At 52.6% G+C, this 25,416-nt stretch overlaps 1 protein-coding gene across 1 annotated transcript in view; it reads left to right on the top strand.

Annotated features, from left to right (window-relative positions):
* Nucleotides 1–25,416, top strand: part of LOC117873537 (collagen alpha-1(VII) chain-like) — a 227,207-nt gene that overhangs the window by 144,060 nt on the left and 57,731 nt on the right. Inside the window, exons 71-81 of the mRNA XM_034763016.1 lie at nt 5,028–5,087; nt 5,906–6,031; nt 8,328–8,399; nt 8,874–8,909; nt 10,569–10,628; nt 13,319–13,363; nt 15,675–15,710; nt 16,634–16,669; nt 20,033–20,089; nt 21,631–21,702; nt 23,954–24,025. Coding sequence (XP_034618907.1) covers nt 5,028–5,087; nt 5,906–6,031; nt 8,328–8,399; nt 8,874–8,909; nt 10,569–10,628; nt 13,319–13,363; nt 15,675–15,710; nt 16,634–16,669; nt 20,033–20,089; nt 21,631–21,702; nt 23,954–24,025 — 672 coding nt within the window. The remainder of the gene's footprint in view (nt 1–5,027; nt 5,088–5,905; nt 6,032–8,327; nt 8,400–8,873; nt 8,910–10,568; nt 10,629–13,318; nt 13,364–15,674; nt 15,711–16,633; nt 16,670–20,032; nt 20,090–21,630; nt 21,703–23,953; nt 24,026–25,416) is intronic.

Below are 25,416 nucleotides of genomic sequence, written 5' to 3'. Positions count from 1 at the left end.
AAATCGGTTGTATACAGCCGATTGTGTATGTCCACACAATAAAATGCTCTAGGTGCTCTAGTCGGCAGACCTCGTCCACAGTACGAGGCTAGCGTCGACTTCCGGAGCATTGCACTATGGGTAGCTATCCCACAGCTATCCCACAGTTCCCGCAGTCTCTGCCGCCCCTTGGAATTCTGGGTTGAGATCCCAATGCCCGGATGATGCAAAACAGTGTCGCGGGCGGTTCTGGGTACATGTCGTCAGGCCCCTCCCCCCTCGTCACAGCAACGGCAGACAATAGATTCGCGCCTTTTTACCTGGGTTACCTGTGCAGACAACATACCACGGCAAGCATGGAGCCCGCTCAGCTCAGCTGAGCTCACCGTCACCATATGTCCTCTGGGTGCCGGCAGACGTGGGACTGCATTGCTACACAGCAGCAGCTGCTAACTGCCTTTTGGCGGTAGACGGTGTAGCATGAGTGATAGCCGTGGGGCTGGCAGCCGTAGTGCTGCATTGCACCAGCCCCTTGCAGGCGATGGTATATTATGACTGGTACCCGTCGTCGTCGTACTGGTATGGCTGTCAATCATGGCCACCTGGGCAGACATGCTACTGTTTCGATGATGACGGTTACCAGTCATAATATACTATTTTCTGCCAATTGCCCAATATTGTCTGCTAAGCACCCAGAAGAGGCCGAGGGCGATGCTGGGTGCTGGCGGACGTGGGGCTGGCAGACGTGGGGCTGCATTGCTACACAGCAGCAGCCCCTTGCCTTTTGGCAGATGATGGCATATTATGATTGGTACCCGTCATCGTCATACTGGTATGGCTGTCACTCATGCTGCAGCGTCGGCTGCCACCTTAAGATGTAAAAAATAGATTTGTTCTGTGTTCATTTGCTTCCCCTTCCTCCGTGAAATCAACGGCCTGCTAAGCCCAGGGTTTCCAGTTTAATCTTTGGGGGGACCATTCTGTGTGACAGTTGTTTGTGTTTCTCCCTGTTCCTGTACCTGTACGCCATGTCGTCACTCGGCCCTCCCTCCCTCCCGCCCTCCTTCTCCTGGTCCATCAGATACTACTTTCGCGCCTTTTTTCTGACCAGGCGCCATAGCTAGCACTGGGATCATGGAGCCCGCTCAGATCACCGCGGCAATTATGAGCACTATGAACACCACGCGCATTGTCCTGGAGTACATGCAGAGCCAGAACATGCCAAGGCGAAACCCGGACCAGGCGAGGAGGCGATTGCAGCGCGGCGACGAGAGTGATGAGGAAATTGACATGGCCATAGACCTCTCACAAGGCACAGGCCCCAGCAATGTGGAAATCATGGTGTTACTGGGGCAGGTTGATACCGTGGAACGCCGATTCTGGGCCCGGGAAACAAGCACAGACTGGTGGGACCGCATCGTGCTGCAGGTATGGGACGATTCCCAGTGGCTGCGAAACTTTCGCATGCGTAAGGGCACTTTCATGGAACTTTGTGACTTGCTTTCCCCTGCCCTGAAACGCCAGGATACCAAGATGAGAGCAGCCCTCACAGTTGAGAAGCGAGTGGCAATAGCCCTGTGGAAGCTTGCAACGCCAGACAGCTACCGGTCAGTCGGGAATCAATTTGGAGTGGGCAAATCTACTGTGGGGGCTGCTGTGATCCAATTTGCCAGGGCAATGAAAGACCTGGTGATAGCAAGGGTAGTGACTCTGGGCAACGTGCAGTCAATAGTGGATGGTTTTGCTGAAATGGGATTCCCAAACTGTGGCGGGGCCATAGACGGAACCCATATCCCTATCTTGTCACCGGAGCACCAAGCCACCGACTACATAAACCGCAAGGGGTACTTTTCAATGCTGCTGCAAGCCCTGGTGGATCACAAGGGACGTTTCACCAACATCAACGTGGGATGGCCGGGAAAGGTACATGATGCTCGCGTCTTCAGGAACTCTGCTCTGTTTCGAAAGCTGGAGGAAGGGACTTTCTTCCCGGACCAGAAAGTGACCATTGGGGATGTTGAAATGCCTATCGTGATCCTTGGGGACCCAGCCTACCCCTTAATGCCATGGCTCATGAAGCCATACACAGGCAGCCTGGACAGGAGTCAGGACCTGTTCAACTACAGGCTGAGCAAGTGCCGAATGGTGGTGGAATGTGCATTTGGACGTTTAAAAGCGCGCTGGCGCAGCTTACTGACTCGCTCAGACCTCAGCGAAAAGAATATCCCCATTGTTATTGCTGCTTGCTGTGCGCTCCACAATATCTGTGAGAGTAAGGGGGAGACATTTATGGTGGGGTGGGAGGTTGAGGCAACTCGCCTGGCCGCTGATTACACGCAGCCAGACACCAGGGCGGTTAGAGGAGCACAGCAGGGCGCGGTGCGCATCAGAGAAGCTTTGAAAACGAGTTTTGTGACTGGCCAGGCTACTGTGTGAAACTTCTGTTTGTTTCTCCTTGATGAACCCTCCAACCCCCCCCCCCGACCCGGTTCACTCTACTTCCCTGTAAACCAACCACCCCACCCCACCCTCCCCTCCCCTCCCGCTTGCAGAGGCAATAAAGTCATTGTTTTTTCACATTCATGCATTCTTTATTAGTTCCTTACAGAGGTAGGGGGATAATTGCCAAGGTAGCAGGGATGGGTGGGGGAGGAGGGATGGAAAAGGACACACTGCATTTTAAAACTTTAACTCTTATTGAAGCCCAGCCTTCTGATGCTTGGGCGATCATCTGGGGTGGAGTGACTGGGTGGACGGAGGCCCCCCCACCGTGTTCTTGGGCGTCTGGGTGACGAGGCTATGGAACTTGGGGAGGAGGGCTGTTGGTTACACAGGGGCTGTAGCGGCGGTCTCTGCTCCTGCTGCCTTTCCTGCAACTCAACCATACGCTCGAGCATATCACTTTGATGCTCCAGCAGACGGAGCATTGCCTCTTGCCGTCTGTCTGCAAGCTGACGCCACCTATCGTCTTCAGCCCGCCACCTCTCCTCTCGTTCATGTTGGGCTTTTCTCATCTCCGACATTGACTGCCTCCACGCATTCTGCTGTGCTCTATCAGCGTGGGAGGACATCTGCAGCTCCGTGAACATCTCGTCCCTCGTCTTACGTTTTCTCTTTCTAATGTTCACGAGCCTCTGCGAAGGAGAAACATTTGCAGCTGGTGGAGGAGAAGGGAGAGGTGGTTAAAAAAGACACATTTTAGGGAACAATGGGTACACTCTTTCATTACAAGGTCGCATATTTCGGCTTGCAGGCAGCCATCGTAGGCCACAGTGTTTTGGCTTTTTTAACCTTCTTAACATGCGGGAAAGGTTGCAAACAGCAGCGCATTTCCCATATCAAGGATGAATTGGGTTGTCCATTTAAAATGGGGTTTCAATGTAAAAGGAGGGGGCTGCGGTTTCCCGGTTAACATGCGGCACTAACCCAAGTTAACCCCCCCCCCCACACACACACACACACGATTCTCTGGGATGATCACTTCACCCCTCCCCCCCCACCGCGTGGTTAACAGCGGGGAACATTTCTGGTCAGAATAGCAGGAACGGGCGCCTCTGAATGTCCCCCTTAATAAAATCACCCCATTTCAACCAGGAGAGCTTTCTGGAGATGTCCCTGGAGGATTTCCGCTCCATCCCCATACACGTTAACAGACTTGCTTGCTTTTTTTTTGTAATGTTTACAAATATTTACAAAGTTACACTCACCAGAGGTCTCCTGTGTGCCCTGAGGGTCTTGGGTGAGTTCGGGGGTTACTGGTTCCAGGTCCAGGGTCACAAACATATCCTGGCTGTTGGGGAAACCGGTTTCTCCGCTTCCTTGCTGCTGTGAGCTACCTACAGTACCTCCATCGTCATCTTCCTCGTTCCCCGAACCGTCTTCCCTGTGTGTTTCTCCAGTGAGAGAGTCATAGCACACGGTTGGGGTAGTGGTGGCTGCACCCCCTAGGATCGCATGCAGCTCCGCGTAGTAGCGGCAAGTTTGCGGCTCTGCCCCGGACCTTCCGTTTGCTTCTCTGGCTTTGTGGTAGGCTTGCCTTAGCTCCTTAATTTTCACGCGGCACTGCTGTGTGTCCCTGTTATGGCCTCGGTCCTTCATGGCCTTGGAGATCTTTTCTAATACTTTTCCATTTCTTTTACTGCTACGGAGTTCAGCTATCACTGCTTCATCTCCCCATATGGCGAGCAGATCTCGTACCTCCCGTTCGGTCCATGCTGGAGCTCTTTTGCGATCCTGGGAGGACTCCATGACGGTTACCTGTGCTGATGAGCTCTGCGTGGTCACCTGTGCTCTCCACGCTGGGCAAACAGGAAATGAAATTCAAACCTTCGCGGGTCTTTTCCTGTCTACCTGGTCAGTGCATCTGAGTTGAGAGCGCTGTCCAGAGCGGTCACAATGAAGCACTGTGGGATAGCTCCCGGAGGCCAATAACATCGAATTCCGTCCACACTACCCCAATTCCGACCCGCAAAGGCCGGTTTTATCGCTAATCCCCTCGTCGGAGGTGGTGTAAAGAAACCGGTTTAAAGGGCCCTTTAAGTCGAAAGAAAGGGCCTCGTTGTGTGGACGTGTCCAGGCTTAATTCGGTTTAACGCTGCTAAAGTCGACCTAAACCCGTAGTGTAGACCAGGCCTTAGAATTCATGTCTTGCTGCCCCTTCCTGGCTGTTCTCTGTACACAAAAGGGCTTTGTTCAGTAATGCTGCGTATATAGAGCTAATCCCTGTAGACGATCAGCTGCTGCCTACCGCTGTCTCTTGTGTTTTCTCCAGCGTCGAGCTGTTTAGCTTCTCGCTGTAGTTCTCTCCCTCTGGGAGTGGGCCATATAACTCTCCTCCCTCAACGGCAGATGCAGCAGCCTTACATCCATCTATCTTGGGTGGGTTCTGTAGCTCCCGTATCCGGAGTATTGACTTCAGTGGGAGTTGGATTGGGCCTGAAGTGAGCAGCACGTAGTGACGTGTCCAGTATGATTTTGACAGGCCCATGATGGAGGAAGCGGTGTGTTTCTGATTGTTCTTGATCTCCTCCCCTTGTCTCTCTTTACAGGGAGAACCAGGAATTGGGTTCAGAGGCCCCGTCGGTCAAGCTGGGCCCCCTGGGTATAAGGTAAGTGGACAGGATCTCACTTTGTGCGCACATCATCCAAGATGCTCTCTCTTTGTGCCCCTTGCTGATCGCACAACCACCATGCAGGCAGGCACCAAGGGTCCACGGGGCTCAGTGGGGCTTGCAGAGATGGGCTAGCAAAGCCAGTCGAGGCTCTGGGGGGCAAGACCACCCGTGTGTTCCAAACGCACAGCTCTGGGGGCTGTCTCCTGCATGGCACCGTTTCACACCTGACGTTTCCTTTGGGGTGGGCAGATGGAAGGTCGTTTTACCGTTGCCAGAGCTGGATGCTGAAGAATCAGAGGCGAAGTACATTAGCCAGGCTGCGCTTGTGAGATCCCAGGACTGAAATAAATGGGATGCTGCAGGCATGTCAGGATTGGGGGGCATTGGTGGAGCCATTTCGGGCTGGAATAATTGAGGTGAACTCGCAGGTCAGCGTTAAGATGCTCTGGCAGAGCAGTGTGGGGCATCGGGCTACAATGGCTGGGGGGGTTTGCTGCTGCAGGGCAGAGGTGGGAGTGTGAGCTGCGTGGGAGCTGAGGACTGGGCGGTGGGGGGCGTTGCAGGTCTCATGAGGGCAGCGGTGTGCAGAGAGGTGCCTGTCGGCCTTGTGCCCGGCTCAGGCCAGTGTCATTAGGCCCTTCCTTGCATGGGCACTCGGTGGACTCACCAGTTAAATCTGGAAGGAGCAGTAGATGTCAAGGGAGCAGAGAACCCCTTGTGAATAGCCTGCTGGTCATGGCTACAATGAGCTGTGTTACCAGGGAGCCTGCGGCTCGTGTTGTGACTACATCCACATGATTCCTTTGCCACAGGGGGAGCCCGGAGCCCCGGGACCTCCGGGAGTGCAGGGCATCCAGGGTATTCGTGGCAACCCTGGCATTCCAGGATCACCGGGAGAGAGAGGAGCCCCAGGTCCATCGGGCATGCCGGGGCAGAAGGTAGGTGACATGTCATGGGCAATAAAGAGTGAGTGTGGTGTGGGGGGGGAAGAGAGGACTGCATTGTACCCACAATCGCAAGGCACGAGGGTGCAAACAGATGCTGAGACTCTGTGAGAAGCCGTGTGGTGGGAGGGACCTCACGCAGCGTGGGACAACCAGTCCCAAGGGCCATTACCGTTCCCCCACAGCCAGCTGAAATCTTGCCTGTGAGATTCAGGAGGCAGAGCTGTTCTCAGCACACGTCCTGCTGCCGGAACACGAAGACCTTCCTCCCCGGGAAATGGCTGTGTCACCCTGACACACACCGTAATCAGCCTCAGTGCTACAAGCACAGCAGTTACAGCGTGGTGAGCAAGCTCTCGTGTTGTGAGCGAAGAACTGCGTGATGCACGGGGACAGTTAATCCTTGCCGGGCGCTGCTGACGTTGGGATGTTCCTTTGCTCGGCTGTTCCGCGCGACACCAAGAGCAGTCCCAGGTGCTGAATCACTGGGGTGCTTGGAAACTGCTGTATCTAATGTTAGACCATGTCAGCCAGTCCAGCCCAGGAAAAACAAACAGTAGCCCCTCCCAAGCACTGCTCCCCTTGCATGATGCCCGATCACTTGCCCTCCAGCAGTGGTTCACTCTTTCCCCCTCTTCCCTACGTTTATTAACTCCCTGAGGCTGTGAAGCCACAGGGGACCACCTAAGCTGACCTCCTGTGTAACACAGGCTGGAGAACCTCACCCTAGAGATTCCAGCATCAAGCCCAGACCGGGTCTGTGAGCTAGAGCATCTCGTCTCTATCAGCTTGTGCGGACGGTAGCACACTGGAGAATTTCAAATGACCTACTCAACAGTCGAACCTAGGGATGGTCAGACTGCATCAGACCCGCCCTCCATCTAACTCAGTAGCCGATCTCTGACATTGCCTAAACAAGCTTTCTCCCTGGGATGGATCTCCAGATCTGCCTGCAGAGCCAGCCACCCTCTGGGCCCAAAGGGATCTTCTTTTTCATTCCTAGAAAAGCTCAGAGTTGCTTAGTGTGATCTGGGGAGATGGAAGCTGTTTCTCAGCCACCCCCTTGTAGAGGGGTTTGGCCGGGGCTCATCCCTCTCCAGGCGGCGGGGAACCACACCGCCTCGCTACTTCCTTCCTTGTGACGGGCAATTAGCCTGGCCATGGGAGTCTCTCGCCGCGGCAGCAGTAGAGGCAAAACACAAATAGTTATTCACGCCTGGTCGGCGGGCAGTAGTGAGTCACAGGCTCAGGTTCTCAGACAGGAGCTGGGCAACTGTTATATAATGAGCAGGCCCCGGCCCTGGGTCAGGGCGTCAGTGGCTCAGGCCCTCAGGCAGGGCTGAGCAAAGGCAGGTAGACAGCAAGTCCAGACTCTTGGCTCCAAAGGGCCTGGGAGAGGGGGAGACTGACACCCACAAGTTGGGTGGCGGGGGGACACAGCCCCTCCTTCTCCACTGCGTCCCAGCCCGGGCCCTAGCAGCGGCAGAAGACCCGCTGCTGCGTCAGGGGGATCCTCGCCGCAACACATGGACATAGGCTCTGACAGTGCTGCAGCCAGACTCGGGTCGGCTGCCCCTGGGCTACTGCCTAACTTCCCCTCCTGTGGTACCTGGGTCCGGACGGTGTCCTCCGGGGGGCCCATCACCATGGGCTCCTCAGGGTACCTGGCGAAGGATAGACTCGGCAACTCCTCCGGGTAACTTGTGCGGGGCAGGCTTGACAGTTCCTCAGGGCTCTGGTCAGTGTCAGGCGTCAGCAGGTCAGGCCAGTCTCTGGGTCCGCCGCCAGTTGCTAGGGTCTCCTAACTGGTAGGGGAGGGCTAGCTCAATGGTTTGAGCATTGGCCTGCTAAACCCAGGGTTGTGAGTTCAATCTTTGAGGGGTCCACTTAGGGATCTGGGGCAAAAATCACTACTTGGTCCTGCTAATGAAGGCAGTGGGCTGGACTTGATGACCTTTCGGGGTCCCTTCCAGTTCTGTGAGATAGGTATATCTCCATATTTAAAAAAAAAAAAAGGTGTCTGGCCTCTCTGGCAGCTGTTCTTCTAGTGAGCTCTGGGGTTGAGTTTTTATACTTCCTGTCCTGCTCTCTGGGAGCGTTTGCTGGCTCCTCCCACTTTGGTGTCCAGAGAGGCTCGTCCCTCTCGGGGGCGGTGGGGAACCACACCGCCTCGCTACACCCCTCTTCTAACCCAACCCCCTGCCCAGTTGCCTTACAACTATTGTAAGCTTCTTCTACTGTTTAGGCCATTTACTGCCCATCTCCCTCTTAACGGCTTTTCTGTTTGAAGGGGGAACGCGGTAGGAGAGGCAGGAATGGATCCACGGGGCCGGCAGGACCTCCAGGGCCCCCGGGAAAACAGGTGACCTTTGGTTACTTTCACTGTTGCATTCCGTGAGTGAGCTACTCGTACCCTTGTTATTGTATATTTTGTGCGTTCCCCAGTCATGGACCAGGATCCCGTCGGGCTAGGCGCTGTACAAACACAGATCCTTAGTGCACAGACCCCAGACTGTGAGGGGGAGTCCTACACAGGGGCTGGGAGGGGATGGTGCATGGATCCTTCCACATGCAGATTTGGCCTCGGGTCAGGAGTGAGGCCCAACGGCAGAGGGATCACGGCAGGGAAGTTCGTGCTGCTGCTGCCCATGCTGTATCTGTCCCGTGGAGGGAGGGAGGGCTTTGTTCTCCGGCTCTCAGCCCAGTTCTTCTCACCCGCTCTGAATTCCTTTTGCTGTGCGTGTTACAACCTGCCTGCCGCTCGCCGGCTCCGTTCCTTGGGACACGGTGCATCAGAGGTGTCACAAACTCAAGTGTGTGTCTCCTTGTTCTGCAGGGGATGCGAGGGCTGCCCGGGACCAATGGCAACAAGGTGAGCTGAGGATGGCGGGAAAGACAGAGACAATGCCAGTATGAATCCCAAAATGGTAGCCTCTGCCCAAAGCTATGGGCAGGGATGGAGGGGTGGGAATTGCACTCTGAGGAGGACTGAAAGGAAACACCATGACTTCTCGCTGCCGCCTGTCTCACCCCATACAGCTGGAAGCCAGGCCTGACCCCATCCAACATCCCCACCTGCTTAGGGTTGCCTAGTGACTGGTTTTTGACTGGAACATCTGTTCAAAAGGGGACCTGTACAGTGTCCGGTCCAATGCACTGACTGGACACGAACAGTCCAGTTACCGCGGGTGGGGGCAGGGAGAGGCACCGGGTCATCAACCCGCACCAGCTCCTGCTCAGCTGGGGCCGCCTCCTCCTACCTGCATCTCATGGGCAGACAGGCTCCGTATCAGGGGCTGCAGCTCCTGTCCCAGCCCTGGAGCAGAGGGAGCCCAGCTGGGGGGGCGGGAGGGGGGTGGAGAGGATCGAGTGATGAGGAAGGGGAGAGCAGCGACAGGCTTCAGGGGAAGAGGCGGAGCAGGGGGCGGGGCCTCAGGAGGCAGAGCAGGGGGCGGCGGAAGGTTCCGGTGCTCCTGCTGTAGTGTGCAGTTTTCAGAAATTCGAAGTTGGCAATCCTACACCTGCTCCCCCTTCATGCACTTTCCCCCTGAGGACCCACACACCCGAATGGTCTCGTCCAAAGCAGTGTTAACAGACGAGAGGCCTGATCCCAAGCCCAGGGAGGTTTTTCCGTGGATTGCCATGGGCTTCCGATCAGGCCCCTACTTGAGGGATTATCGCTTCCCACTAACTTGTAAAAAATGGAAAAATTAATTAAGAAAACGCTGGAACGGATGGGATCCAGGCGAGCTGCCCTGCCCCGTTGTGTTGTTTTTGTTGCACGCCAGCCCCGTGCCTGTGCTTTAAGCTGTGTCTGTGCAGCACAGTTAACGTGGGTGATTGACACCTGGGTCTGAGCCCCTTTGTTAGCTTCGCCCAGGTGTGAGCATCCCCGCTGGCGAGCCGTACCTGCGTCACTGTGTCCTCATGCTGTCTGCGCTTGCCCGTGTGTACCAGGGGCATAGCCCACGCGTCTTTGTGCTGCGATGCTCTAGGATTCTTTCCTGGTCAATTGCAGGAGAACTTCTCTGTCCTTCAGGGGAAACTGTGGCACGGCATTGGAGGACTGTCCCCACTCGAGTGGTTTAGCCAGTGTCCTCACGTGAAAGTGGGCGAGTTCCAACCCAAGTTTCCAAGCCTCCTCCAAACCCAGATCTGAGGTTTTTCTGTGTGGACTGTAAGGGGGTGTGGGTTAACTGTGCAGCGTAGACATGCCCTTTGATGTTGCCCTCTTAAATTGTGGGCCCCTCCGGGCAGGGGCTGTGATTTGTCACCTGTCTGTGAGGCAGCAATCCTGCTGTTGGCACTAGAGCAATAACAAGGGGATAAGCGTGGTTTGGGCCCAGCCGTTGTGGTCTTTGCAATACAAGGGATTGAGCCAATGCCCGCTGGAATTGATGGTAAAATGCCCATTGATTTCAGGGGGCTTTGCCTCATGCCCTAGGTAGTAACAGAGAGGTGTGGCACCGAGAGGAGGAATGTGCGGCTGTGTCCCTGAAACGACCCCTTTGTGTTCCTTTCTGTTGTGCAGGGGGAGATTGGCCTCGGTGTGGCAGGTGCGAGAGGTCCCCGTGGACTGCCTGGCCCCGGGGTAGGTCGTTCCATCACCACGCCAGGTTCCGTTCGGTTCTCTCATTGCAGTGTCTGTTCTGAACATGCTAAACGTGTTATCGTGCAATAATCACTCCTATCAAAAGCCCCTTCAGGTGCTGACCCTTTGAATCCCTTTGAATTTTTACTGAGACCAAATTTGGCCATGCTCAGAGGCGATGGGCTCTGTCCACCCCACACACACCTGTGCCTCTGTGGAGTTGGCATGAAGCTAATGCTCCCTCCCACCACTACTGATCTGTCCCCAAGGTGCAAAGGAGGAGTCATGGGAATTACACTGACTGTTTGCGTCTCTCTCTGAGCCACCAGACCATGGTCTCCTGCCCTGCTCCTTTGCACTCAGCCACCCCACCCCGCCTCCCGGTGGCATAGGTGGAAACCACACCTCAGTAAGTGAATATAACGGAGGCTGAGGCCCTGATGCTGATCTCATGGAGGGTATGTCTCTGCAGAGGAAAACCTGATCACGGGCTACCCCACCCCTGAGCTACCTGAAATCCAAGTTAGTGGGGTAACAGCAACAGTGAAGACAGATACTGCCTGAGCTGCAAAGCCTGGCATAGACCCTGGGTATGTTCTTAGCTTAAATAAATAAAGCCCACACTTCACTGCTAACATCACACGCGCTAGATGGCTTCAAGCTAGCTCAGGTAGACTAGCCTGGTGCACAGCTCCTGCTGTGTAAACTTACGCTTGCACTCATGTAGCTTCATGGCCTTCCGTGGATTTACTCCTCATCTACACTGCCATCAACATGTGGCTGTCCAGCCAGCCTGGCCTCACAGATCTTTCTGTTCATTTAAAATTAAATAAAAGAATTAAGCGTGAATTCCTCTCTGCCTCCCCACTCCCGGAATAGAATGGATGCAAAGTTTTAACAAATAAATGGATATGTCTGTAAAGTGCCAACCATAAAGGGGACCGATCCTGGAGTGGGGCCTGTAGGTGCTACTGTCATATAAATGTCGTATAAACCTGAAGGGGGGCTCCAAAGAGGATGGAGCTCGGCTGTTCTCAGTGGTGGCAGATGACAGAACAAGGAGCAATGGTCTCAAGTTGCAGTGGGGGAGGTCCAGGTTGGATATTAGGAAACACTATTTCCCTAGGAGGGTGGTGAAGCACTGGAATGCGTTACCTAGGGAGGTGGTGGAATCTCCTTCCTTAGAGGTTTTTAAGGCCCGGCTTGACAAAGCCCTGGCTGGGATGTTGGGGTTGGTCCTGCTTTGAGCAGGGGATTGGACTAGATGAGGTCTGTTCCAACCCCTATGGTTCTGTGACATAATTATTGATAAAAAATAAACATCTTATTAGTACATTTGACTAGTGAGAGCTGAGCTGCTTAAACAGACTAACACCCCCCCCCCCCCCCGCCCAGAGTGCAGTACCGGGGCGGGATGCAAACCCTCACGCAGCTAGATCAGCGAAGACGTCTTCATGTGCTGCTTCCTCTGTGGCCGTTCTATGAATAAACTGACTTTACCATGCAAGACATTTATACGAACCCACCAGCTGCCAGGAGAGCTGTTCAAATAGGCACCTGGGAAGCGCCGCTGACTGAGAATGTCAACAGCTGTGTAAGGTCTAGTGTAAATCTTGCTAAGGTTTTTTTTTTTTTTGTGGGCCGGGGGAGGTAATAAAACAATGAGAAGCTAATTCTGCTTTTAGTACTGTTGGGTAAACCTAGAGTGAATCACTGGATTCTTTGGCATTACGCTGAGTTTACACTAGTGTAACTGAGATGAGAACCTGGCCTCCCGGGGCGTACTTAGGTCTGTATAAAGGTCTGGCACTTGCAGTCAGACAGATCTTCCAGGATTTAGCTTGTAAGGCCAAAATGTACTCAGTGAATTAGCCGGCAAGGCTACAGTGCATATGTAGGTTTCTGAAGGGTTAGTACATGAGTAATAGGTGTTCTAAGCAGGGTAGAGACATGGGCCGTGTGTTATAGACGGGTATAGGCACATGGGTTACATTTCATAGGAAGGCTACATATACACACATTTTGTAAAGGGATAGGTAGATAACAGGCAAGCAATTCCTATCGACAAATGTAGAGGGGACAGAGCAATGAGGTGCATTCCAGGCCAGATTCTGGGCTGCCTTATTTACGGGGCGTGGTCTCCCTGACGTTCATGCAAACAGAACTTGACCCTTTGCTTGTCACAGAACGACTCCATAGAAAAGCATCTGACCCCTCCTGGAAACACTGGGAGTTGAGAAGATAGTTCCCTACCTCAACCTTTTCCGTTGCTCACCCACTGCTCCCTACCCCACCAGGCAGGGACTGTCGTGCCTCCCGTTCCCTACGCCGCACGCACAGGACAGCTGGAAACGCAGCTTTGCAATGAATACACTGTGACTTTGAAGTGTCCAGGTCACCGTTCTCCAGGGGAACCTGGCACTAAATAATAGACCGATGGCAGAGGGTCCAACCTTGCAGGCTCTTTGGTCCAAGTCCTCAAAGGTATTTAGGCGCTGAATTCCCAGTGGTTTCAATGGGAGTTTGGCTCCTAAATACCTTTGAGGATCTGGGCCGCTATGCACAGGTCATCCATTGACTTCAGTGGGAGTGCCATGCACGGAGGGCTCGCAGGATGGGGCTTGTGTGTATTATCCATGCTTCATTGTTTGTAGACACAGTAATGAAACTAAATCTCTCTTTGCTGACAGGGGGAGGAGGGCATTGCAGGAGTCCGAGGCCCCATTGGCATGATGGTAAGTCAATCAGAACAAAAGAACGGCCTTAGAGGGCCAGGCCGGTGGTCCCTCTAGCCCAGTATCTCATCTTCTGACAGTGGCCGATGCCAGATGCTTCAGAGGGAGTGAACAGAACAGGGCAATTATCGAGTGATTCAGCCTCTGAAGCCTATGAGGATGGTTTTGTGGCACCAGGCCCAAGGCTGGCTGGTGAGATGCCCTAGATGTGGACGCTGCTATAGGATGAGGTTTTCAAAGCCACATAGGGATGGCTGCCCACTTCCCACTGATTTTAATGGGAGTTGGGTGTGCAGATCCTATAGGTGGATTTGAAAACATGGGCCACAACTCTGAGTGTAATTGACTTGCATTCCTTGCCCATTCAGCATGACCCTTCCACAAAGGGCTTTTTGATTCAGCATGCAGCTCCGTTCCCCCTGCATCCCTTTCTCTGCATGATCTCATGGAGCTCCGAGTCCGTACAAACTCTTGCCCTGTGTTCCCAGAGGGGTGAGTTATGGGCCAAAAATCCCTGACTAGGTACAGCAATAGCAACACACGATTCCGGGAGTACCCGCAGATGGGAATAAAGGAGAAGTAGATGGAATGTGATGGGAAATAGTGACAGTTGTAGAAACCCAAAGATTATGCATCCGACGAAGTGGGTATTCACCCACGAAAGCTCATGCTCCAATACTTCGGTTAGTCTATAAGGTGCCACAGGACTCTTTGCTGCTTGTCCAGAGATTATTGCATCGCAAGGCCTGGTGGTAAATCTCATCCTTAAACGCAGCACACGGTGAGGGCACCTCTTACATTATTAAGGCAGAATAATCTAGTGGTTAAAGCAGCAGGGTGGAGTCTGGAGACTTGAGTTCCGTTCTCTGCTCTTCCACTCTGTGTGCCCTCATAGACTTTAAGGCCAGAAGGGACCAGCCTGATCACTGCGTCTGACCTCCTGCCCGTGGCAGCCACAGAACCTCGCCCACCCACTCCTGGAGCAGACCCCTCACCTCTGGCTGAGTTACTGAAGTCCTCAAATCATGGTTTAAAGACTTTATGTTACAGAGAATCCACCATTTACATTAGTTTAAACCTGCAAGTGCATCATGTTGCAGAGGAAGGCGACCTGCCCCTGGGTCCCTGCCAATCTGACCTGGAGGAAAATTCCTTCCTGACCGCAAATCTGGCGATCAGTTAGACCCTGAGCATGTGGGCAAGACTCACCAGCCAGACACGTGGGAAGGAATTCTCTGCAGTAGCTCAGAGCCGTCCCCATTTCGTGTCCCATCTCCGGCCATTGGAGATATTTGCTGCTACTGGTTGCAGGGTGGCTTCATGCCATTGTAGATAACCTCGATGTACCCTCGTGGAATTCGTTTAAAATGTCTGGACCCCCTTTCCCCACCCATCTGTAAAATGGGGATAATGATCCTTCCCCAGCTTTGGAAAGCGCTTTGAGATCTTTGGATGCTATGTTAGTGCAGACGATCTTGTGGGGATGTAGTTCAAAGCCTAGCATGCCGAAAGCCATGGAAACCTGCCTCCTGGTTGTGTAGAGCCAGAGGGTAGGATGGAGTGGAGCCACTGGTGACTCTAGAGTGGGTCTCACACTGCTTCTTCTGCAGTGTTCCCAGGAAGGATTGAATATGTCCATCAGGAGTAGATGGATGGTTATAAATGGAGAAGCTACAGTTCTTCTTCTGCACCACTTTGAGAATCAGGAAGGAAAAGAGCTAAATGTGGGGGAAGTCAGAAAAGTGCAAGTCTTTATTCACCTGTTCCACAGCGCAGCGGGGGTTGGGATGCTCAGTAGTTAGGTGCTCCTCTGGGATTCCAACGTCCAATTCCTTGCTTTGCTGCAAGCTCTGTGTGACATGGGGCCAGGCGCTTAGGTTCCAGATCCCCAAAGGCATGTAGATGCCTAACTCCCCCTGCCCTATGCCATGCGGTAACAGCACGTCCCCGTCTCACTGGGGTGCTGTGAGGATCAATACATTACAGAGCGTGAGGTGCTCAGATACTAGGGGCTGTATCAGTATCTCAGACAGATAGATCGCTTTGCCCCATGCATATGAGGAGACGGGCCCGAGTCCTTTTGGGGATCCAGTCGCTTGCCACAATCGGGGCCTGAGTCTCCTCTTCTGCCGCCTTTGCCCACAGAGCCGTTCTACCAAGTCACCCCAGCGGGAGTGAGAGGCGACTCAAACCCTCTGTGCCACGCTCGTCCTGTCCCCAGAGCTCTGCCCTCGCCTGAGGACGTTGCTGCTGCCTGCCACGTTGCCCCCACCAGGTGTTCGTTCTGACATGCTGTTTCATATGTTTGCAGGGTCTGAAAGGCCTGCCCGGAGTGAAAGGAGAAAGAGTAAGCAGCGGGCGTCTTAGCTTGACTTTCTGCGGCGCCTGGATGGTCACCTCATCCAGGCAGACCTCCAGTGGACTCCATGTTCCCCAGCACCCTGAGTGATGGACTCCATTGCTGAGGACATACGCTCCTAAGCATATTTCAGCCAGTCTCCACCCATACATTATTCACTCTCCCTTTGCTCTGGTTTCCAGGGCCAGATTCTTGGGCGAGAGCCGTGGGAGCTACCCAGGCTAAAATACCGCTCCCTAATCAAACAAAAACAAAACCACGTTCACAACCACCTTAAATCCAGTCATTATGTCGTGTAGATGGGGGGCGATCCCTATATGTGAGCTGGGGAAAATAACACTGAGCTGCCTCATGGCGCTGTAGACAATGGAGAAACCGGTTAATGTTTGTACAGTGCTTTGAGAACGTAAGGTGGTATTTAGGGGGAAAGTATAGTGCGGATTATTCTTCCTGCCAGACCACGAGGAATTCCAGGACTCTGCCTTTTGTGGGATTATCAATGCCTGTTTGCAGACATCTGGTGAGAAGGACACCCCCTGTATAACATTTGGAATGCTAGGAAAATCCCAAACACACAGGAGAGCATTGTATAGCAAAGGCTTTGTCTAGGGGCTTGGCCAAGGGACTGGGGATCAGTGCTTGTGGGTTTGGTTCCTGCTGTTCTGCAAGTCACCTAAATCCTCTGGGCCTTGGTTTCCCCAGCTATAAAATTGGGATAGCGACACTTACGTTACATGCGACTTTGTGTGATGAGTTAGTCATTGCAAAGCGATTCCAGGTGCTCAGCTGAATTGCATTCTCTGAGCATAGGTTGCTATAGTTATAGATAAGAGCAGTTTGTAAACAGATGGGTGTATTGAGTGATGTGCCAACGGTAGAGAAAAAGCCTTCCATTGTCTTTTTTGTTTCAGGGTGATCGTGGCCTTCTGGGACCCAAGGGAGAAAGAGTAAGGGACATACAAAATGTTGACTGTCTGGGGGAGGTGGGATATAAGAAGTTGGAAGGGCTTTATGAATGCCAGTTGACAGTTGGACACGTGTCTAAAATAATGTCAATGGGTGGACAAATTAGAGACATAAATGAAAAAAATTATGTTTTCAGACATCTGGGACCTCTGCTGTTTTGTAACCAAGTAGAAGAGAGAGCTGTATAGTGCCTAGACAGTGGTGCAGCTAATCTGAAGCAAGTTCTGGACAAGGATCCTGAACTTTGGTGTCTGCAATGGCCTCTTATCTCAGAAGACCTAGGTTCAACTCCTGCCTTGGTTCACAGATGGAAGGCATGGCGTTTGTAGACCCAAGTTTGTCCCTAGTAGATGTCTGTCTTTACCAAGAACCAAGCCTAGTATACTAAGTTAGATATGAGATGAATTGGCGGAGCTATATGAAGAAGCTTCAACCATTTTCTGCTAGCACCATGGCTGGCTGAAGTCACTACTATGAAACCTTGCTTTCATAAGAATTCAGAAGGAATCCTTAACCCACCACAAAAATGCAGCCACCGCTGAGGTGGAATGTGGCAGCTGATTAATGTTGCGCTGTACTGCTTTGTAACAGTTTAGGACAGGAAGTGAAAAATATATCTGATTACAGTTTGCACAGTTCATCAATGTTAGAGTCTTAAAAATCATGAGATTGATTATATCAAGTAATATTAAACCAACACCAAGAAGAGATCTGAAAAGTGCCCCATTGCCTTTGTCCAGAAAGTATTGAATCTCTGTCAAGTTTCCTGTTAACTTTTCTCCTGGGTGAAATGGCTTGTTAGTAAAGGAGGTTTAGAAAACCTACATGGCAATTCTACCGTTGAGCCAAAGAGTATTAAATGATTAAGGCTGATTTGTGTCTGAAGAATCTACTTTCAAAGCCGCCCTGCTCCAGTGACAAATCAGTTCTTAATCTCTTTCTTGAAGGTACCTGAAAATACTTCCCAACCTAAAGGAATGTGGAATGCCTTCTCCAAAGGATGCCTTAATAAAATATAAGGAGGCTGGTGAGATAAGACAGGACGGGGGAGATCATTGGGGTGTGCTTAGTTCTTCCACTAATTGCTTCCTAACTTTCTTGCTAGCTCCTGCTTCACCTGTGCGAAACTCTCCGTGTTATGCAGGACCTCGGAATGGATGAGCCCATGGTCTCTTCTGGTCTTAAAAATCTGTTAATCCCAATCTAGTTTGCTTTGGAACCCTTCAAGCCCAGGAAAGTGGAAGAGTGTCTCAAACTGGAAGGGATGATGATGATGATGATGATGAATTTATTATTTGTATTGCTGTCAAGATCGGGGGCCTCTTTGTGTTGGGTGCTGTGCAAACTCACAGTAGAGTCCCTGCCGCAAAAGTCTCCAGAGAAGCTAACAAGGAGGCCGCAAGATTTAAATGTGCACTTGGTGCTACTAACGTTCATAGTTAATTAGCAAACAAAGACTAGGTTTGGTGCCAGCTAAAGCTTCATCAAGACACGTCCCATCGATCCAAAACCCGAAAAGCATGGAAATAAGAAGTTGTGCATTCCAGCGTCATCTTGCCTGCTACACTATCAAGAATACACGGCAGTGCTCCATGAGGGTTTCACTTCCCTCACCAACGGATATTGACATCAATATAGACCCATCACCAGACTCATGCTGTAAGGCAAAACCTCCCTAATGTCCTCCCAAGGCTGCATATCCACAGAGAGCACATTGGACTGTCCCATAGTCCATGCCTTTGGGGAGTTATTCTCCCTTAACACTGCTGACATCACCATTAAGTGTTGGGGCTTAACTCATTCATGTTTGTAAAGCTGCCACTAATACATCTCAGTCTCCCAGTGCTGGGATGTTGACAGGGTGTGAACGCGACTGAAACACATTCATTGCAAAATTCAAACGGCGACTCCCAGAAAAGTGTTCGCACTATTCTCCCAGCTCTGCGTTTTAGCACATGCCTGAACCCCACACTCTGCAGTTCGCCCATCATCCATTGATACTTCTCCATCCCTCAACCCCTTCAGCTGTCATCCTTTCCCTGGTCCTCCTCTCTCAAAGAAAGAAACACGGTCTTGTGCTCTGAGCTCGGGACTGCTGCTCCAGGACCTCCTGCATTCTAATCCCAGCTCTGCCACCGACTCACTTGGTGTGAAGGGCTCCGCTCACCGCAGGTGCGCCCTCTTGTGGGTTGGGCTGGGAATTAGCTTTTGCCCGTTGTGGCGCCCCCTGTTGTCAGTCCCGCTCTCTTTTTGCAATTCAAAGTGCTCGCTCTTCGTGACTCGGCCCTCTTGGCCAGGCCACTGTACAGGTATCAAACTTCCACCGGACAAGCCGTCTGGATGCCACCTCAGACGGTCTTCTGTTCCACCTCCGGGCCTTGTACCGCGTCCCAGTGGCTGGTAGGGGAACCAGGCTTGCAGGCAACTCCAGGTTCCAGCCCAGGGACCCTGTGACTAGCAATCCAGACCTGCTTAGTCTCAATCCCTGTTGCTGTTTCCCTGAGCTCCTTCCTACCCCACCCCTCTATCTCTGGATTTCCACTGGAATTGCCTCCGCCCCCGTGGCTACTTCCCCCCTCTTGTCCTTTTGCCAGACTCTCTCGTCCAGGGCCAGATTCCAAGGTGTGCTCTCCCCCTGGACTTCCTCCTTGTCCCTGACCAACTCCCTTTCCCTCTAGACAGTGGCTGCAGGCCCCTGCTGTGTAGCCCCCTCCTGCTCTCACTTCCTGGCTGTATTATCCTGTCCCAGCTCCTCTCTAGCAGGGCTTCATCTGCAGTTAGACCTTATCAAGCCCTGGCTCCCCTCCAGGTGCAGCAAATAGGGTTAATTTGCCCCTTCTGGCCCACATTAACCTGCTCGGGACTCCTGTAGAGGGAACACCCCATCCTGCCCTCCACGTCTCCATCCCTATAACGGGATACCACGGATGGAGCAGTGAGACGTCACCATTATGGTTCGTCCTAGTACAGCGCTGGGGAGATCGATGTGAGCTATCGTTATATTCTGTCTTTCAAGTGAGCGTCACGCTAGGGTGAGGAGCCAGCTCGCCACACTGGGATGGAAGTCTCCCATCTCTGCAGCATCTGCCACCCAAGCTCAGGAATGAACCCAGGTCTCCTGCTTTGCCTCATGCAGCTCTCGGCCAGCCCATGAAATCTGTGTGGTGGCTCAGGGGCAGGGTGGATATTTTTATACCTTTGTTATTGTTATGTAAATCGCCCAGCATGTTGTCTGCTGAGCCATTCGCAGCAAATGTCGGTCTGTCCAGTGGGGCATATGGTAACTGCAATTCTGCCTCATTGCTTGGGTGTCCATCGACCGTTATTGCCTGTCTGTTTCCTAGGGTGACCCCATTACTATTTTTGGACCTCAAGGCTATAAAGGCAACAAAGGAGATCCGGTAGGTTGTGACCGTTCTCTTTGAAAGCATGCCTGCCCTTCAGTAATTGGGAGCAGTTCATTCTCTCATCTGCAGTAGTAGTCGTTGGGTATATGTCTACACTGCAGTGGAAGCCCAGGGTTCAAACCCAGGCACCAGTCTAACCCCCATTACATCATGCTAAGCCAGGGCTCAGACCCAGGATTCCACAGGCACGGCGGGTCCGAGCCCGGGTCAAGCTGGGACCCAGGGTTCAAGCCCTATTGCTTTGTAGTGTAGACTCCTGCTCTGGGAGTCTGCCAACAGTATCCCACAGGCTGACTCTTTGGCTGGTGGACAGTCAGGTTTTCCCGCGCTGCACCATGAACAAATGGTTAGATCGGCCACATTTTGGGAGATTGTTAGGAAGTTTGGGGTATGGGTGGTTGGACTCGGGCCCGCATAATGCAGTATAGATGCTGGAGCCCCAGGTTGGGACCCAAGGTTCAACAATTTCTCACCTGGGGTTACAAATGAGTATAGGCACTCAAGCCCTAGGTTAACAAACCCAGGGTCTGCTAACTCGAGTTCTACTAACCCTGGGCTTACGTTGCAGTGTAGATGGACCCTAAGAGTCACAGAGTTTAAAGCTAGCAGGGGCCACCAGGTCATCCAATTTGACCTCCTGTATATCACAGGCCACCAAGCACCATCTAGCCACCCCCAACCCCAAGCCAACTGTCAGAATTAGACCCAAGTATTACAGCCCTCAGTCTTAACCTACTTGATTGGTGTTTACTGCTCTCCTGTGTATTCCGTGTCCTGGTTCTGGTTTCTGTGTGTTCAGTGGCTTTTGAGATGGGAGCCCTGGCTGAGTTGATGAACAGGCCTGGTGACTATCTCAGAGGGCTGGCTAGCTCATAAAATGCCCAGCCAGGAGAGATGGAGAGCTCCAGGGATTGGGTAGGGCATAAAGGACCTCTCACCTCTAGGTGGCTGGTTTCGACCCTGGGTTGATTGTCTACAGAGAAGCAGTGTGGGGCAGTGGCTAGAGCATGGGACTGGGGACCAGCAGATCTGGGGTATGTTCCCATCTTTGCAGTTGGTTAACTGTGCCATCTTAGGCAGTCACTTAACTTCTCTCTTCCCTAGGTTCGGCCTTCTGGAAAATGGGGTTAATGATATCTATTAGCCTTTGCAAAATGCTTTGAGATCTGCAGATGATTGCAGCTGCACAGTGCCAAGTGCTAGTAATAATACTTATCTGTGGCTATACAAGCTGCTGCTGAATAATTTTTGCAGTTTGGTTGCCTGTGCGAAGCAAGTTGGGTGGCGTCGACCCAGTTCCTAGAGGGCATGGAATTGAGCTACCTTCTCCCCCCTGAGCAGCATTGGCAGGCAGCAAGGTGGGGAAGCTTGACCTAGAAATACACCTCTGCGAGTTGTGGTCACTGAGGGCTGCTAGTCCTTAGATGCACCCCTGGTGTAAGCACAGCAAAGAGGCGTGACTAGGTTTGGAAGATGCTGGCTCGTCCTTCTTGGGTTGCGAGTGTAGTTCATGGAGCTTCTGTCTCATCCCGTAGGGTGAACGGGGCCTGCCAGGCTTCGATGGAGACAAAGGCGAGAAAGGGGAGGATGGGCCTTCAGGAGAAAAGGTAGGAACCTCCTTATTTGTTGCGGGTCTTAGGCAGCTTCATTTGTGATATACAGAGCTTATATGTGCACTGCTGCCCTCTATAGGATATCTTGCATAGTATCCGCTCAACGCACTCTACTGGCTGGTGTTCGGGGGCTCATTTAGCCCTGGTCTACACTACAGAGTTAGATCGACACAAGGCAGCTTACTTTGACTTAACTCGCTAAGCGTCTACACTAAAATTTCACTCCCACTGATGTAACTCGCCCACTACACCGTCTTAATAACACCACTTCCACAAGAAGCATAAAGTCAGCGTTGATGTAGTTAGGGTAACGCAGTGTCAGTGTAGACCAGGGGTCGGCAACCTTTCAGAAGTGGGGTGCCAAGTCTTCATTTTTTCACTCTAATTTAAGGTTTCGCGTGCCAGTCATACATTTTAACGTTTTTAGAAGGTCTCTTTCTATAAGTCTATAATATAGAACTAAACTATTGTTGTATGTAAAGTAAATAAGGTTTTTAAAATGTTTGAGAAGCTTCATTTAAAATTAAATTAAAATGCAGAGCCCCCCGGACCAGTGGCCAGGACCCGGGCAATCTGAGTGCCGCTGAAAATCAGCTCACATGCTGCCTTCGGCACGCGTGCCATACGTTGCCTACCCCTGGTGTAGACACTGCATTGCCTACATCAACTGTGGCTGGCTTTCAGAAGCCGTCCCACAATGCCCCACACTGACAGCTCAATCGGTACAAGCTCTCCTAGTGAGGCTGTATATCTCAGGGGGGAGGGATAGCTCAGTGGTTTGAGCATTGGCCTACTAAACCCAGGGTTGTGAGTTCAATCCTTGAGGGGGTCATTTAGGGATCTGGGGCAAAATAATCTGTCAGGGCCAGTACTTGCTCCTGCTGTGAAGACAGGGGACTGGACTTGATGACCTTTCAAGGTCCCTTCCAGTTCTACATTTCTATGGTTCCCCTGACACAGGGAGCAAAGTGATGTAATTACTGTGGGGCAGTTCTGATTCTCTCCACTAGAAGGCAGCAGTGTACATACACTCTAGTCAGTTGATTGTGGTATCATCAGGGAAAATGGTCTAACTTCCCCTTCATCGGAGAACTGGGATTATGATTCCTTAAAAACAGCTCAGTTTTGCTTTGTGTGGCTGCTGCAGATCCCAGGGCATTTTCAGTACGGGCTGGTTGGCTTTTCTGTTCTTCCCTACATGCAGCTATTATGCAGCGCGCGGTGCCTTGGTTCCCTCACCTACGCACATGTAGAGTTGTATGGTGCTTCGAGATCCTTAAAGGTGCTAAATCAATGCAGGACGCTATATTAATTCTCCGCCATTTCCACCTGTTCCTCCACTGACTGCCCGTTCAGGAGCAATAGCTGCCAGCGATGTATTTGATGCAGCTCCTAAAAAGGAGGCAGCCGCTGGTCCCGTGGCATATTCTACATAAGAAGTAAATTCCCTGCCTCATCAGTCAGGATTCCCCAGGGCTCTGAGAGCTACACCAAGTGACCCCTGTTAATCAAACTTCTGGGTCAGCGCTTCTGAACGATGGCACAGAACAAGCCTTTGAGAAGCCAGCAGTGGGGGATTCGGAGGGTGGGAGTGGGGTGGGGATCTTCTTTCTCATGAGGTGATCTACAGAGTGAAAATGTTGGAAAACCTCGCCCCTAGGGGAAATTATGGGTGCCAACTGAGTGGCGAGGAGGCCCCAATCTAGAATCCCAAGTAAAGGTCAGGGCCGGCTTTAGGATTTTTGCCGCTCAAAGCAAAAACAATTTTGGCTGCTCCCCACCCGCCCTGGTTCTTTAATTACCCCACCCCCGGCCCCGCCTCAACTCCGCCCCATCCCCAAATCCCCAGCCCTGCCTCCTCCCCCCAGGCTCTCAAGCCTGGGACAGAGGGGGAGCAGCGGCACGCGAAACGGCCACTCGGGATCTCCCCCTCCCTCCCAGGTTTGAGAGCGTGGGAGGGAGGGGGAGACCCCGAGCCGCCGCGGCACGTGAATCAGCTGTTTCGTGCGCCATGGCAGCAGCAGCGGAGGTGAGCTAGGGCGGCCGGGGCACATTTTTAGGGGCGGCATTCTGGTGCCAGCCATGCCGCCCCTAAAAATGTGCCGCCCCAAGCACCAGCTTGTTTTGCTGGTGCCTAGAGCCGGCCCTGGTAAAGGTGTAGGGGGGCAGGAGGCGAGGTATGTTTTTAAATGGAAATGACAATTTCTGAATAAACAAGGCTCATGGTTTGTGTGTTCGATTTTAGGGGGTCAAAGGCGAGGCAGGTGCGAAAGGGGCCATGGGGCTGTTCGGTGCCAGAGGACCAGTGGGGCAGAAGGTTAGTACAATGGCCCAAAGGAATGCTGAGAAACCTACATGGTTACCATCATAGCTTGTCGCTCCACAACTGCAACTGAACCCTGGCTTTGTCACTTACCTTGAATAGTTTGGGGGGCTGGGGCGGGGAGACAGGATCTTCACAGTGGGGCACTGCACCAGGCAGTGTTCAAGTGTTTGTCTAGGCTAGACATTCCCCAGCTTCCACTTCGGTCATCTTGTCCCCAGGTTTTGCCGCCCCAACTCGCACTCCATTTAGAGCACGCCAGTAGTTTTGTTTGAGGTCAGTGTTCTGGAGGAAACAGGTTGTCCAGTGTTTCCCGCCATTTGGTTCTTCTGTAGCCTTCCTCAGTGCTATTTTGGGAGTAAGGGATTTTCAGAGGCAAAGCTCTTTCTAGACTTCAGCCTCTTGGATGGTGGAACGTGTCCATGCAGTGGGGGTCTCCAATCACACACCTGGTTTTGGCTCTCCTTTTGACTGAAGACAACCAGCTCACTGGTGGTGGTGCATTCCCCCCAAGCTACATAGTATAAGGACAGTGTGGAAATAGGTTTCAAAGTTCTTGTGATGATCTTTGAGTTCAGTATCAATTTTGTGTGCCTGGCTTGAGCATGACCCTACTGGGGCACCGTACTCTGCAGTCGAGTAACACAGGGAGAGACTGGTGACTTGGAGTGGTTTGGGGTCATTTGATTAGTTTCTTGAGTACACAGTTCCTGGAGTTCACTTTCTTGTTCAGCTTCTTGATGTGCTCTTTGAATGTCAGCATTCGGTCTAATGTGACTCCCAGGTACCCTGGATGTTCGTAGTGCTCAAGGATTGTACCATCCCATGGGTAGCTGGAGCTAGTGCTTGACCTGACGGTGTTTCCGGTGGAAAGCGCACATTTGTGTCTTGCTAGGGTTGGCGATCAGGAACCATGTGCTGTAATGCTCTCCAAGTTAGGATTACCATATTTCAGCAAGCAAAAAAGAGGACGGGAGGAGCCCCGCCCTAGCCCTGCCCCTGCCCCTGCCCCTCCCACTTCCCGCCCCCCCCAGAACCCCCAACCCTCCCCCCGTTCCTTGTCCCCTGACTGCCCCCTCCTGGGACCCCTGCCCCTAACTGCCCCCCAGGACTCCACCCCCTATCTAAGCCTCCCTGCCTCTTGTCCCCTGACTGCCCCAACCCTTATCCACACCCCCACCCCCAGACAGACCCCTGGGACTCCCACGCCCCATCCAACCACTCCCCACCCCCTGACAGCTCCCCCCAGAACTCCCAGCCCCCCACCCCCCCGCTCCTTGTCCCCTGCTGGGACCCCTGCTCCTAACTGCCCTCCAGAACCCCACCCCCTACCTAAGACTCCCTGTTCCTTGTCCCCTAACTGCCCCCTCCTAAGACCCCCCCCA

This window comes from Trachemys scripta, chromosome 1, assembly GCF_013100865.1.
Source record: "Trachemys scripta elegans isolate TJP31775 chromosome 1, CAS_Tse_1.0, whole genome shotgun sequence".
Lineage (NCBI taxonomy): Eukaryota > Metazoa > Chordata > Testudines > Emydidae > Trachemys > Trachemys scripta.
The sequence above is the reverse complement of the archived record's forward strand: the minus strand, read 5'-3'. Positions and strand labels throughout refer to the sequence as shown.